The sequence below is a fragment of the Protopterus annectens genome, chromosome 7.part0 (genome assembly GCF_019279795.1).
Source record: "Protopterus annectens isolate FY-2018-M chromosome 7.part0, PAN1.0, whole genome shotgun sequence".
Classification (NCBI taxonomy): Eukaryota; Metazoa; Chordata; order Ceratodontiformes; family Protopteridae; genus Protopterus; species Protopterus annectens.
This window is the reverse complement of record NC_056739.1, coordinates 823,978,827-823,993,108: the sequence shown is the minus strand read 5'-3', so window position 1 is coordinate 823,993,108 and position 14,282 is coordinate 823,978,827. Positions and strand designations below refer to the sequence as shown.

At 42.1% G+C, this 14,282-nt stretch overlaps 1 protein-coding gene across 2 annotated transcripts in view; it reads left to right on the top strand.

Moving 5' to 3' along the window:
* Positions 1 to 12,735, top strand: part of LOC122806718 (HIRA-interacting protein 3-like) — a 48,345-nt gene extending 35,610 nt beyond the window's left edge. For both annotated transcript variants that reach the window (XM_044077364.1, XM_044077363.1), the window contains one exon: positions 6,904 to 12,735. In XM_044077364.1, coding sequence (XP_043933299.1) covers positions 6,904 to 8,196 — 1,293 coding nt within the window. In that variant the 3' untranslated portion in view covers positions 8,197 to 12,735. The remainder of the gene's footprint in view (positions 1 to 6,903) is intronic.
* The last annotated feature ends 1,547 nt before the right edge of the window (positions 12,736 to 14,282 follow it).

Genomic DNA, 14,282 nt, shown 5'->3' with positions numbered 1-14,282 from the left:
TTCTAAGCACTGATCATTTCCTGCTTCCACCAGGTCAGTTCAGCCCAGACCCCAGGGAAGCAGACCCCCCCCAGACAAAAGCCACAGAGAATGCAGAGATCAAAACAGTGGAATCTCTCCACTTTAAAACCAGGGAGTTCTAAGCCACCCCCTCATGGTAAGAACTCACAATGACTCTCTTCTCCCACCCCCTCCCTCTGCCCACCTACACTTACCCCTAGAGGGAAAACTCTCCTTTCATGCAAGCACCTGGGCCACCATTACCAATGACCACTGTGTCCTCAACATAGTGTTTTAGGGATACAAAGTTTCTATCCACACTCTTCCGACCTCAAAAGAGTTCCCAGATCTACCTCCAAACTAGTGGGCAGAGGCAAAAAAGCAAGTGCTTTCCCTGCTCTGTATGAGGGCAATAGAGCGCATTCCTGCAGAACAGATAGGCCAAGGTTTCTACTCCAGACGATTTCTGGTACCCAGAAAAGAGGGCACCTGGTGCCCCATCCTCGATCTATCCATTCTAAACACCTTCCTGGTGATACCAAAATTCAAATGCTCACCCTCCAGCAACTGCTACCCATGCTCTCCAAAGATGCTTGGCTAGCCACTCTAGATCTAAAAGAGGTCTACCTCCACATCCCTATCAGGGAATCATGCAGGAAGTATCTACGTTTCAGGGCAGGATCCCTGCACTTTCAGTTCTATGCACTTCCCTTTGGCTTATTTACTGCTCCCAGAGTTTTCACAAAATGTCTGGCTCCAACCATTGCCTTTTGCAAACAAAAGAATATCCAAATTTACCCATACTTAGATGACTGCCTAATTCAGGCAGTCAGGAAAAGCTGCTAAAGCACCTGGCCTTTGTAAAGTTCCTACTGACCTCCCTAGGGTGGGTTTATATTATAAGTTCAAAGTTTGAAAACTTTGAATCTCATATGATCGACATGATATGAGCGAAGTTTTCAAACATCAAATGTTTCAATGGAGATCGCTGTAGGGAATTTTTCCCTTCACTTCAATGTAGTGTAATCTCAGAGTTGGTATATTTCAGTAGTGGGGGGTGCAGGGGGGCTTGCCCCCCTGCATAGAGCATTCAGGTAGGTTTTTATTTTAGTTTGTTTACATTTTAAGCTCGATGTTTGAAAACTTCGCTCATATGGAGCCGACCATATGAGATTTGAAGTTTTCAGACTTTGACTTATAATATAGACCCCCTAGGGTACAATGAAATGAAGCCCAAACTAGTACCCACCCAAAGGATTATATTTCTGGGAGCAAGCCTGGACACAGCATCCCAGATGGCATTCCTTACACCAGAAAAGCAAACTTACCTAACAGCCTGCTTCTCTCAACTAGCCACCAGACCCCAGTTATCTGCAAGAAAAATCCTGCAAGCTCTGGGGTTCAATGCATCTTGCATTCTACTCATTCCATATGCCAGACTGCATATGAGGAAACTTCAATGGTACCTAAAAAGCCTTTGGTGTCAACACTCTCAAGACCTGGAAACTCTTATACCAGTGATACCTTGCCTAAGGAAAGATTTTCTTTGGTGGGCAGCATCATGCTCCTACAACAAGGGACTACCTTTCTCACCACCCAGACCCTCACCACGGATGCATCAGACTATGCCTTGGGTGCTCACCTGGACACAGGTGCATATAGGGCCAATGGAGCCCACAGCAAATCCATCTGCACATCAACCAGAAAGAGATGTTAGCGGTCCAGCACGCATTGACAGCTTTCAGGCCCCTACTCTCCCCAGGGGCTCTCCTGATCAAAACAGACAATACCACTGTAATGTGGTATATCAACAAGCAGGGAGGGACTCACTCCTACCCTCTATACAGGCTGGCCATGACCCTTTGGCACACAGCCACTGCCATACAACTCCACCTGTTAGCAATTCCTGCCAGGCTCTCTAAACTCTGTGGCATGCCTCTTAAGCAGAAATCTTCAGGACCCACATGAGTGGCAGCTAGACAAAAGAACCTTCACCCTAATAACTCAGAAATGGGGCACCCCGAAAGTTGACCTCTTTGCCTCCCACACCAACCATCAGCTCAGCAAGTTCTGCACCAGGGAACATCACTGCATGGCTTGGAAAATCGATGCCCTATCCTTTCCAGGGTCAGTCTATCGGTCTATGCATTTCTCCCACTACCTCTCATCACTAGGGTACTGCTCAAAATAAGGGAGGAAAAACCAAGGACAATTCTTAATGCTCTAGACTGGCCTTGCCAGCACTGGTACCCACTGCTGCGCAGCCTGTCCCCACTGCCACTAAGACCCCAACCCTCCTGAACCAGAGGGAAGGAGAATTCATGCATCCCTAATTGCAGACCCTCAGTTTGGCAGCCTGGCTTATTCCCTGACCACTGATCAATCTGCCAACTTCAGTAAACAGGTTCTAGATGTTATACATGAGGCCAGACGCCCTAGCACTAGAAAGTCTTATGCTGACAAATGGAAAATGTTCTGCACCTGGATTCAGGCCAAGGAAACCGATACAGCACAGCCCTCCCTACCTCTCATCCTGGATTACCTAGCTGACCTGCTACACAGCTGTCTCTCCTTTTCCTCTATTAAAATTCATGCCTCTGCTATCTCTGCTCATTTCCACACTGAGCAGCCCCTTTTCTCACATCCTCTGATCAAACAATTCCTAAGAGGGGCTAGCAACATGAGACCACCCAGAAGAGCACTCACCCCAGCTTGGGACCTTAACTTTGTGTTGGAAAAGCTCACTCTGCCACCCTTTGAACCAGCATCTTCAGCAGAGCTAAAATTTCTCTCCTGGAAGACAGCTTTTCTTCTGGCCATCATTTCAGCCAGAAGAGTCTCCGAGCTACAAGCACTCATGGCTGTGGAGCCCTTCATCATCTTCCATGCTGACAGGGTTTCCCTTAGGACTAACCCATCCTTCATGCCCAAGGTGGTGTCCAGTGTGGCTCTCAACCAATCCATTCATTTGCCCACCCTTTTTCCTAACCCACAAAACAAGGGGGAAAGGATCCTGCACTCTCTAAATGTGCACAGACAGCTCAGATTCTATCTAGACAGGACTAAACCATTCAGTAAGTCTGATCAATTACTGGTTAGCTTTGCTGCAGGGCCAGAGGGCAAAGCCATTTCCAAACAATTTCCAAATGGATAGCACACTGCATCCATTTAACAAGCAACACCAGAAAACCTCCCCCTAAGGGGGTCAGGACTCACTCCACCAGAGCAGCCTCCACCTCTGCACCTTTCCTCAGAGGAGTCCTCACCAGGACATCCTGGAGGCTGCCACCTGGACATCTGTTCACACTTTCACCAAGCATTACCACCTGCCTATCTTCTCCAAATCCAGGGCAGGCTTTGCCACTACAGTCTTACAGGGCATCCTAGACAGCCCCTAGTCTTCTTGACTGCCTCCACCCTTTTTTCTCAGCTTTGGGAATCAACCCAAATGTGATGACTGCAACAGTGAAACATGGAGAACATAGTACAGCTGTGTACACTTACCATAAATGTAGATGTTAGTGTATTCACTGTTGCAGTCCTGGTTTCCCTCCCTCCCTCCATCCCCCTCTTCTTCCTCTCTCTCTCTCTCTCTCTCTCTCCTTAAAAGGAACTTTTTGGTATTTACTTTCTACTGGTGGGGTTCTTTCACCATAACCTGTCTCCCACTTGGGGGTCCTGACAGGGCAAGAAAAACTGATGGAATGGCATCGGCTGCCTTACTTTATACTACTGACGACCTGACATCAGTCCTGAAGCGACAGCAACTGACGCAGAAATAATAAGCCTCTGGTATTCGGGCAGGCTGACGGCTACCCTGGCAGGGATAACCCAAATGTGATGACTGCAACAGTGAATACACTTGAACATTTACATTTATGGTAAGTGTACACAACTGTACTTTTTATCACCTCATCTGAATATCTGGTTAAAGCTTCTTCCATTTTTCCATCTGTTTGTTATTTGAGTTGTTATACTCTATCAGTGTTTTATTTATTTTAATCAGGTCAGGTCTGAGTGCAGTTGTCTTATATTTTCTTCAAGTCATGTCTGGAACTTGCACTGTTTTTGCTGAAAAGCTGCAGAAGTTGTTCCAGTCAGTATTTTTTCCTCACCTTTTGTACCTGATTTTTTTTAATTCCTCTGTATTTCTTTTTTCTTGGCATCCAAGCAGTGCACTTACTAGCCAGTTACTGAAATTTACCCAGAAATATAAGTCCACTGGCTCTCTCTTCTGAGTTTTTGTTTTCACATTGGGAGAGCTATACTTAAGCTGTTAGTCAATATGCAGCCATCTTGGAAGTTCTCCTCACCCAATATTTCTGATAGAGTATTCAGTAGGGAATTTTGAAAATATGCCAACTCACTACACTTCCTAAAGAAATGTTCCCATTTACCTTTTTCTTGTCTGTCGCACCTCCAACAGCTGCTATCTACCTGAGGAAGAATTCTTTGAAGGCTGCTTGGGATATAAAAATACCCATCCAAACACTTCCAAGCAAAAATCACAAAGCTTCTGGACTTGGTTGCATACTTAGGAGCCATACATATGTCTTCCCATTGTTTTCTTGAAAATTGCTTTTCTAGTCTTTCTTCCCAATCTTTTCTAATGTTCTCTGATTCTTATAGTCACCATGCAATATTTTATATGCCCTCCTAATTATTAATTTTTTTAACAGCTGCTTCTATTCTGCATTCAACTAAAAACTCTAACTTAAAATTCCCCTATTCCTTTCTCTTTGCCTGTGCTCTGCAATCAAAACCTGATAGGGAAGGCAGTCTCTAGCTTGCAACCCAAATGTCTTCTTGGCTTCATCCTACTCTATTAGATTTCCTGCTTGAGCTATTTGCTCCCAATATCTTGGATCTTTTGCCAGGTTTCTCTAGTAAATTCCAGCCCCCTCTTTCCTATTTTCTGTACCCCTACTTGCATTCATCCCTATTGGCAAAAATCTCCTTTCTCCATTCTCATATTGGCTTAGTTTCTTAGAATAATTTCTGCTACTTTAGGAATATAATATTCTGTATGGTTGTTAGTATTTTCTTTAAGGATCTGCATCCAAAATCCCACTCCTTCTATTTCTTGAACTGCTCCTTTCTTCAACATCATCCCTTTCCACTTTGAATTATAACCTTTTGCTTGTGTTATGTATATGAACCTTAACTGTGTAGCTTTAAAATATCCCTTCAAATCAGGTAAACCTAAACCGCCTTCTATTAGAAAGATCAACTTTTCCCACGTAACTCTTGCCCTTTTTCCCTTCCAGATAAATTCCTTCAATTCCTTATTATTGCCCACAACATCTCCTCAGATTGTATGCCTGATCCGTATACAAAACTAAAGGGACTAAAAGCATTTTCACTGCTTGTATCTTACTATCCATACCCATAAATAACAGTTTCCAGTTTCTCGATTTTTGTATTATCTTTTATTTAGTCTCTTCCCACATATCCTTAGTTGCCATAACAGAAGCCTTTTTAATCCATACTCCTAAATACTTAATTGTGTTTTCTCTCTTCATCACCCATTCCAGCAGTCCATCCCATGAGTTCACAACTCTCTCTGTCACAAAGTAAATTTAGAAACTGGGGACTAGTTAGTCCCCGTGATCTGGTCTCTATATCCTTCCTCCCTCCCCTGTTACTGCTGTTTAGGATGACACATGAGCTTATGCATACCTGTCATGTCTACCCTGTCTTGAAGTGTGTTAGCTCCTCTAATATTCGGTCATATAATTTCCCCTACATCTTACACAATGCTTGCTAAGGAGACAGCTGTATAGGAGTAGTACATCTGAGAGAAATACGATATCACCCCAACCATTACTCACTGCTACTATTTCTTCAATCATTTCTGCTAACATTTCTATGGTCTCTCCCACCACTTCATTTGTTAACATGTGAAACATTATATATGGGTGTCCCATTCCTTTCCTGACTAGCTTGGTCATTATATGGCCTGACCTGGCAAGGGTAGGCTTAGGATCACAGCTTTTTTTCACCAAACTGTTCTATAGTGAGTGTCCTCAGAACTCTCAGCTCCTTTGTCCCTCCCAGAGCAGGCATACTTGCACCCTGTCTCCTTGTACTAGGTTTGCATGTCACTTGACCTATGTTACTCCTCCTATTGAATGTCTGTTTCCTCCTGTCACTCTTGACCTCTGGTGCTTCTTCCTGTCTGACTAATATTTAGTTGATTTGGTGTAGACAATTACATCAAATACAATTTGAACAGAACTGAGAAGTCAAGTAAGCAATTTATCAAGAGCTGCTTAGCTTATACAGAGGTTTGGTACTATCGCCTAGAACCCCCCCCCCAAAACACACACAGACAGACACACACAGACACACAGACACACACACACACACAAACACACACACCTGTCTTTCTCTGCCTTTTTCACTATCTTCCTGCTCTGTTGTAGGCATTGCCTCCTTTTGCTATTTTCTGTGCCTCTAGCTGCCTCCTACTACTTTCTTCTCAGTTTTATCCCATGCCTGTCAAGGGTATGCCCCCGTAAAGAGAGTTTGAAACTGTGTGTGTTTGAAAAAAAAAGTGCAGCTACTATATCATTTTCATTTAAAATCACATTGTTGTTTGCACTTAGCCAATCTGTACTAGCGGTTGCAGATATACATTTTTCATTAGTCATGGAGGCAATCTATACTTCTGCTGATCCACAATGAAGATTATAAAATGAAATAAGAATCCACATCACTGATGCTTTAAAAATTAACAAAAACGTAAGATTTTGCTGTCAGAGATCAGGTGATATTTGCTGCTGTAGATAAAACAATAACCTAACAAATTCTGTGTTGCATGCGTTGCTGCAGGTAAAATAATTTAGCTAACTGTGAGCTCTGCCTCAATAAAAGTGTTCACATTTTCTTTTTCATTTACAGCGCTATGAGACTGACCGCTTCAGACAGAATTACTTCCCAACACGTGACACGGAAAAGCGTTATGGCAGCAGTGCTCGTTATTATCAACGCAGTGGTGGTGTGCCCCGCAATGGAGAGGAAGGCAGTGCACAAGTACAATCAGCTGCAAAGTGTGACTCTCGTTATGACAGAAATTGTAGAGCACCTCCTTCACAACGACCTGCTACCACTTTGGTAAAAAAGGCATCTGCATCCAATGGGTGTGACCCACGTGACCCCAGATGCAGGCCGTATGTCAACCAACAAGTCCGTGCCCAGAAACCCCAGAAGCCATATGAGGTAAGACAGCTTGGCTGTGATCCCTACTCTGATTCTGACTGCTCTGAAACATGGAAAGGCGTGCAAACCCCTCCTTCCCAAACCTCTGGCACTAAGGGTTTCTCTGACTCATATGATGCAAGACGCCAGTCCAGCGTCAAAGGTCAAGTTACCCCACTGTCATACAGATATGTGAAAAATGGGAGAACAGATGAAGCTTATGATTTGTCAGAGAATGGGAGGCAAATTTCCCGAGCATCACATGGGTCCAGACAGAAAAGTAAAGCCTATGAAATCCAGGAGGGGTCTGACAATGAGGAGGAAGGTGGTCCAGAAGCTGATGAGTCTGCACAAAGAGGTGTAAATGGAGAACATCCAGAAAGATCAGATGCAGAGGAAGACTCAGCAGAGGATGGTGCAAGAGATAATGCCAATGCAAAGAATCAAGAACGTCATGAATCTACTGAGAATGGAGAAGAAGCTGAAACAGAAGAGTTAGAGGCAGAAGAGAAAGCCAGACCTAAACCTCAGGCATCTTCAGAGAATGGTGAAGCAGAAGAATCAGAAACAGAGGATCAGTCTGCACCTGAATGGCATGGCTCTATGGAGGAAGATGGTAAGAGGTCTAGAGAGTCCAGTAAAAAGGGACACTTCAGAACTGGACAGCACTACAGAAGCATTTCAGAAAAAAAGTCTGATAATGGCCATTACAACAGAGGTACACTGAATCCTTATGAGTCACGTACAAAGGGATATTCAGGTCACACACAGCGTTACAGAAGCAGTCCTACTGTGACCCGTTACAACACTGCTACAAATGGACCTTTGGGAAACAGATACCACAATAGAGAGTATAGTACAAAAGGATTATCAGGCAATGGGTATGGCTCTAGGGGCACTGTACTTGCAAATCCTTACGGGTCAGACACCAAGGGAGTGTCACGCAATGGATATCGTCAGGCTTCTTACAGACAACCTTACAGCTTTAAAGGGTAAATCATTGTAATGTTTAACATCTGAGGTGGTTTTCTGCAAGGGATATGGTAAATTTGCTGCATGCAGCAGCTGAATTGGAAGCTGTAGATATAACCACCAGTAGAAAATAAGCCCCTGAGAATGTATCCACTGTTTGAGAATAGACTTCCTGTAGTAAATCTAAAGGATTTTATCACTTCTAAATAAACTTGACATAGACACTGCTTCAGCAATCTTTGTGATCAAGCTGTTTACTATTCCTGTTGTTTTCTGATTCTACCAGTTTTCCTTAACTGTTGACATTTTCATGTAGCAGGCAGCCCATTACATTCACCACATACAAGCCTGTAGATGTTTTCCCAAACAGAGCAAATTCATGTCCACCTATTGTTTTGTTTCATCATGTTTGACATAATTAAAATTTATTGTGCATGCAGTGGTTTGACCTTTTCCAGTCCCATACCTCTCAGCTGCACTACCATGCTGCTTATCACAGATGATAGCCACTGCATAGAGCATGTCCCCTTAATCCACATGTGGCAGCTTTTCTGGATGTATATATTCCACATTTCTGCACTTGACTCCATTATTCATGTGTGGTGCTTATGTGTACAGCTGTTCTACAACTATGTACTGACCCTTCATCCCTTTTACGTATGACTTTTGTTTCATTTGCATTCTGTCCCCTTAACCTTTCTATATACATGACACGTGTGTGTGCTGTCGCCTCATCTGTTATACATATGGCACATTCCATTAGTGTCTTGTCCCTCTGCCCTTTTATATATTATTTCTGCTCCATGTGTATACTGTCACTTCAGCCCTTCTACATATGACATCTGTCCTATGTGTATCCTACCCTATTCACCCTTTATCACATGGTAGCTGACACCTCAGCCCTAGGATATGACAGTGCTCTACATACATATCATCCCTTTCTTCCTCTGCAAACAGCAGCATTCCACATGAACCCTGGTATACCTATTCCTTCTGTAGAGGACAGATGCTCTGGATGTGTTGTATTCTTGTCAACTACTCCACAAGTAGCACCATATTTTACTGAAAACTATCCTCTACAAACATTCCATATGAAAACTAATGTCCCCTTAGTCACCACAGTTCAGTATGAGCAGAGTCTCTTAAATGTTCAAAGATGACAAAAAAAAAAAAAAAAAGGATGACAGTTGTTCTCAGTATGCAGTCTCCCTTGGCTGTTTCATATCTGATCACCTTTCTGGATTAGATCTATCTTCTTTAGCCTTCTAGAAGTAATAGCACTGAAGTTGAACAGTGTCCACTAGTGTGCTCCATGTTTCACAGCAGTTCCCGCACAAAAGCATGCTTCACCACCACCTGCTGATGTGATGTCCGTTCTACATGAGTTCTTTATCTCATTCCTTCCTTATGTACGGCCATTACATTACATTAGTAGGGTATCCTTAAAGTCACACTAGGTGACAATATGGTTTATTGCTCAGAAGCAATGCTCCTCCTCAGCATTTAAGAATGACACATTTTTCGTCCAAAACTTGGACCATCTGGTCTGTCAGCACTCATTGTCAGACATCAGTAATGCATACAACATTACTTTCCATAAGAATCAGCTTCCATTTCAAACACAAATCATGTGACTTTTGAGTCACTCCATCTTCCACATTTAACACTATTTACATAGAAATGAGATATCTGTATTTATAGTGCCACACTGATGATATGTTCAGGCAGAAGTCACATTTATGATTTGCCCAGAGTGCTACACCTCTTACCATGACAGTAGTGGGGTATCACAAGTGTGATGACGTCATCTGGTATCTCCTTAATAATCTGCATTATCAGTTATTAAATATCCATTTTTGGACTAAGCATGCTAACCAACTTTTAACGCTACTGAAAAATCCAGGGTTGGGGAACTCGTGCTTGTCAGTTACACAAAGGAGCAAGTCACTGGAAACATAATCCATGTTCCCCTTACTGACTTCTCAGTCCACGTAGTGATACACTAAGTTAATTATTAAATGTGGAGCGTAGTGCAGGTCATTCTTAGAACAGCAGGGTCAGGAAAGCCTTGGTTTGTTGCCAGAGACCTTGTCTCCAGAACAAATGCAGATTAATGGAGGCTGGCTTCAAAGAATAGGTTGCAGTCGCTTGGGAAAATGAAAAGTGACAACACTTGAGGTACTTCTGTAGGTGGATGTACAGGTAGCAAGGCATGCTGGACAAAATGGAATGGACTTGCTGTGTCTCACAGGAGCACAGCAGTGGAGGCTTGCATCAACAACCATGTCCTGATGCCATCAGCTTGAAGAAAGGACCTCAGGAGCCATGCCCTGGTAACAGAGGTTTTTCAGGGACCATGTTCCAGTGACAGCAGCCTTAAGAGAAGGTGACAGGAAATATGCAATAATGATAAAAGACCGTGGGATCCATGTCATGATGATAGCGTCTATAGCAATAAACCCCTAGGATTCCCTATCACAACTGTGGCAGCACACACTGAGTTCCACAGATGTAAAAAATAAAGATCAATTTCAATAACACTGTAGCAAATGATAAAGCTTGATGTTATGTTATTCATATATTTTGCTAGGGGGACAAGCTGGTGGGGGGGGGGGGTGCTGTGTCCTCATTACCCCTAATAACTACATGTTCTAATTCCAGTGTTGCTATACTTTTGAGTAGAGGGTATGTTCTAAGGTAATGCAACATCAGAGTTAATATGTATATACTCCAAATTCATTATTAAACTCTTGAAGTTCCAAGGATTTCAGTTTTGGTCTTCATAATTACATTATGAACTGGACTTCAGAAACCAGGTTCTAGCAAAAGCACATCAGAGGAGAGGAAGTTGGTATGTTCAAAATCCAGATCCTTGAAATGTGTGCTGTCTAGCATACCATCACAGAGAAGTGGCCTTTCCAGTACTGTGAGGGGTAAGCTGATTTGGGGATTAGAGGGTAGGTGAAGGTGAATGAGAAAGTAAGAAGTGTGGAAGGAAAGAAGGACTAATATTTCTGATGGCAAGCATTCAGTTTCTGCCATGCATCCCAATCCCAACTAACTCATTGCCTTTCAATTTTGGTAACCCACCTGCTTCTCTCTCAGAGCAGCAATGTTATGGGAGTTTTCAATATCTTTTCCAAAGTCACACATTGTACACAAATGTATCAGATACACAGAGTGCAGAGGTGACACCTGTCACTACACATGATGTAACAATTCATACTACTCTCCTTTATCAGAAGTAGAACATGAGCCATAGGGTTGTTCCATTTTTCATACTTTTGCTACTTTCTGAAACAATGTGCCAGAACCTGACATTACAAACAGTAGCCATGCCTCTGTACTATATATAGGGCAGTGAAATTCTGACACATTAAGCACATTTTTTAAATTAAGTTAGTTCTAGAAAAGTCACTTGTCACATATGTTTCTTGGACTAAATGCACCTTTGAAAATAGCCGCAGTGCAAAACAATCAACTTACACTCTAACAGTACTGCAGGATCCATTTGTGTATGTGTAGCACTAAATGACCTTTCAGAGAATTTCTATCTTTATATGAAGACACTGCCCGCTAATGTTAACAGAGCCATAAAGTGCAGACTGTCATTAAAAGGGCACCTTTAAGTTGCTTAGAAAGCAACACCAGACTGCTCAAAGGTAAAACTGGGAAAAACATTTTTGATATTTATTTATACTCTGCAAGTTGCTGATGTCACAAATTATGAAATTCTTTTTTTCCCTCCAAAATCGAACAAAAATACTACAAACCTTACTGCTATTGAAGAAATATGTTTTTTTCAGCTTCCATTATATTTTTTCCGACTTGAGAATGCATCTATGTCCATGTTGTGGGAAGGGGTGCAGAAAAACTATTGCATTGTGTCTGCCTGTACTATTTAATGATCTATCCTAATGTTTAGAATTTGCCAAATAAATGGATATCAGAAATGAAAATGTAGTGAAACTGGTTACTACTATACTGTGCTTTACATTTAAGCTGTAAAAATACATAACTAAAATGACCTTTGCTATCAGTGCATTTTCTAGAAAATATATTCACAAGATAGTGGATTTGAGCTAACCACAAGAGGTAATAAGAGAGGGCAGTATCACCCATTTTAATTCACTCATTGCTTTTATTTCTATTTATGTTTTGAATGCTGTTTTCTTGCTTACATTTTGGTTACTTTCTTCTACCTGTGTTGACCACTGCATAAATAGCATAGCATCATAAACTGGGGAAACTGGAAATTAATTCAAAACCAGCAGGATATAATTAAACCAAAGATGTTTATGCTAAAGATATAGAGCATTTATAAGTATTGTGCACAAGTAATCATTTTGTCTGGAGTATTCATCAAGTCTGAAAATATGAAGGGAAAACTATGAAATTTACTGGAAAAATCAGAAGAATACAAAATGCACAGCACACCATTAAAAAACACAACTGTGCTGCTATTTATTCATACTCGAAGGATCCCTTGTAAGATGATGAAAATGTTAATAGTGGTTTTAAAGCTTGTCATAGCAGCTTAAATAAAGTAATGGTCTAAAAGTCGCAAGCTTGCTTTATTGTGAAATTATGCACATCAGTCAGTCACTATCTTCATGTTAGTAACACAAAAGTTGCATGATTTAATGTCTATAAAATACTGTCACACACATTCACGTTTGAATGTCAACTGTCATATTAGAGCACATCACTGAACTTTGTATTTGCATTTTGCTATCTCTAATCTGATGTGGTGTCTTGGATGGTCCTCTTTAACAGAAGGTCTTGAATAATTGACCTCAATACAGCATTTTGACAGGATGGGCTGTCAGGTAGGGAGGATTGCAACTGTGGGAGGGAGGAAAAGGGTATGAAATAGCATCTAGGTATAACATCAATTACCCTTCTGTCACATGTAATGTCCTCCCATGCAGGCAGATGGACAGACTATCTGCCTTTGGTGGCCTTCAGAAAGAAGCAGTTGTGCAGACCTTCAGAGACAGGATAACTAGCCTCCTGAAGAAGTGTCTTGTGATTTAACATTGCCATGTCATTTGGGACAACAGCAGTTCTGGAAATTACTATGGTCTCTGTGGCACTTCCCAAAACCTCTGAAATTATCTTGCTATGGGTGCTGATAGGAAAGCTGGTGGAGTCTGTGGTCCATTCCTGAATACAACCACTGCAGAGATTGAAATGTAATGCCAACCTAGGTAACGATGTTGCACACTCTTGCTTTTCAAGCTTGGCCTTTACACAGACTTTCCAAAGAGCAAGGACCCATGGATAAGGAAACTCATGAATTGAGCCTTAGTGTTCTCTGGAAAATTTGACCGGTAGAACAAGGTATGTTATGAAACTGTAAGGCCTGCACCTGCTGCCCTAGCAGCTTTGGCAGCCATACTACTTGTGAGATGGATGGACTGATTTCATTATTGATGCTGAGTTTACCAGATGGGAATGAAGTTTTATTTTTACCTCTGAGTCTGGAACCTTTTCCAGAGTCTTAAGCATTTGATCAAGCAAGTCCCCTGCATGTGAACCTGGTAGATCAGCATCCTGATGGCAAAGGCAGAGGATGTGAATACCCGGTTCTCCAATATAAGGACAATAATTCTATGTTAAGATGGTGCATGTTCTTAGCCTGATGCACAGGTACCTTCTTCAAGAAGCCAGTCACCATCATAAAATCTACCAGTGGACTCTGCACCTAAATGGGGCTGCCCTTAGGCAGGCATAACATTTTGTAAGGCCTTTTGTGGAATGAAGCCTATTTTGGGTTTTTGAAAATATCTAAAACTACCTTAATCATCTCACCTGCTGGTGGAACCAACTAAAAGGTAGACCTGGGTGAATAAAAGGCCTTCAGATACATTCAGAATCACAGAATGTCCACTGGCCAATTAGTCCTAACCGAACTGAGTTCTCATATTTGCCCAAACTTTGGGTTGTCAGGGGACAAAGTAAAATAATCACTGCTAGGGGGTGAGGGGAGATCTACAGAGGGATCCATATGACTTCCTTAGCACTCAGACTTCCTACCATGCCTTAGGTGGGGAAAGTTCAAGGAGGAGGAAGACTGAGCACCTCACTATTAAAAGCCATCCTATGAA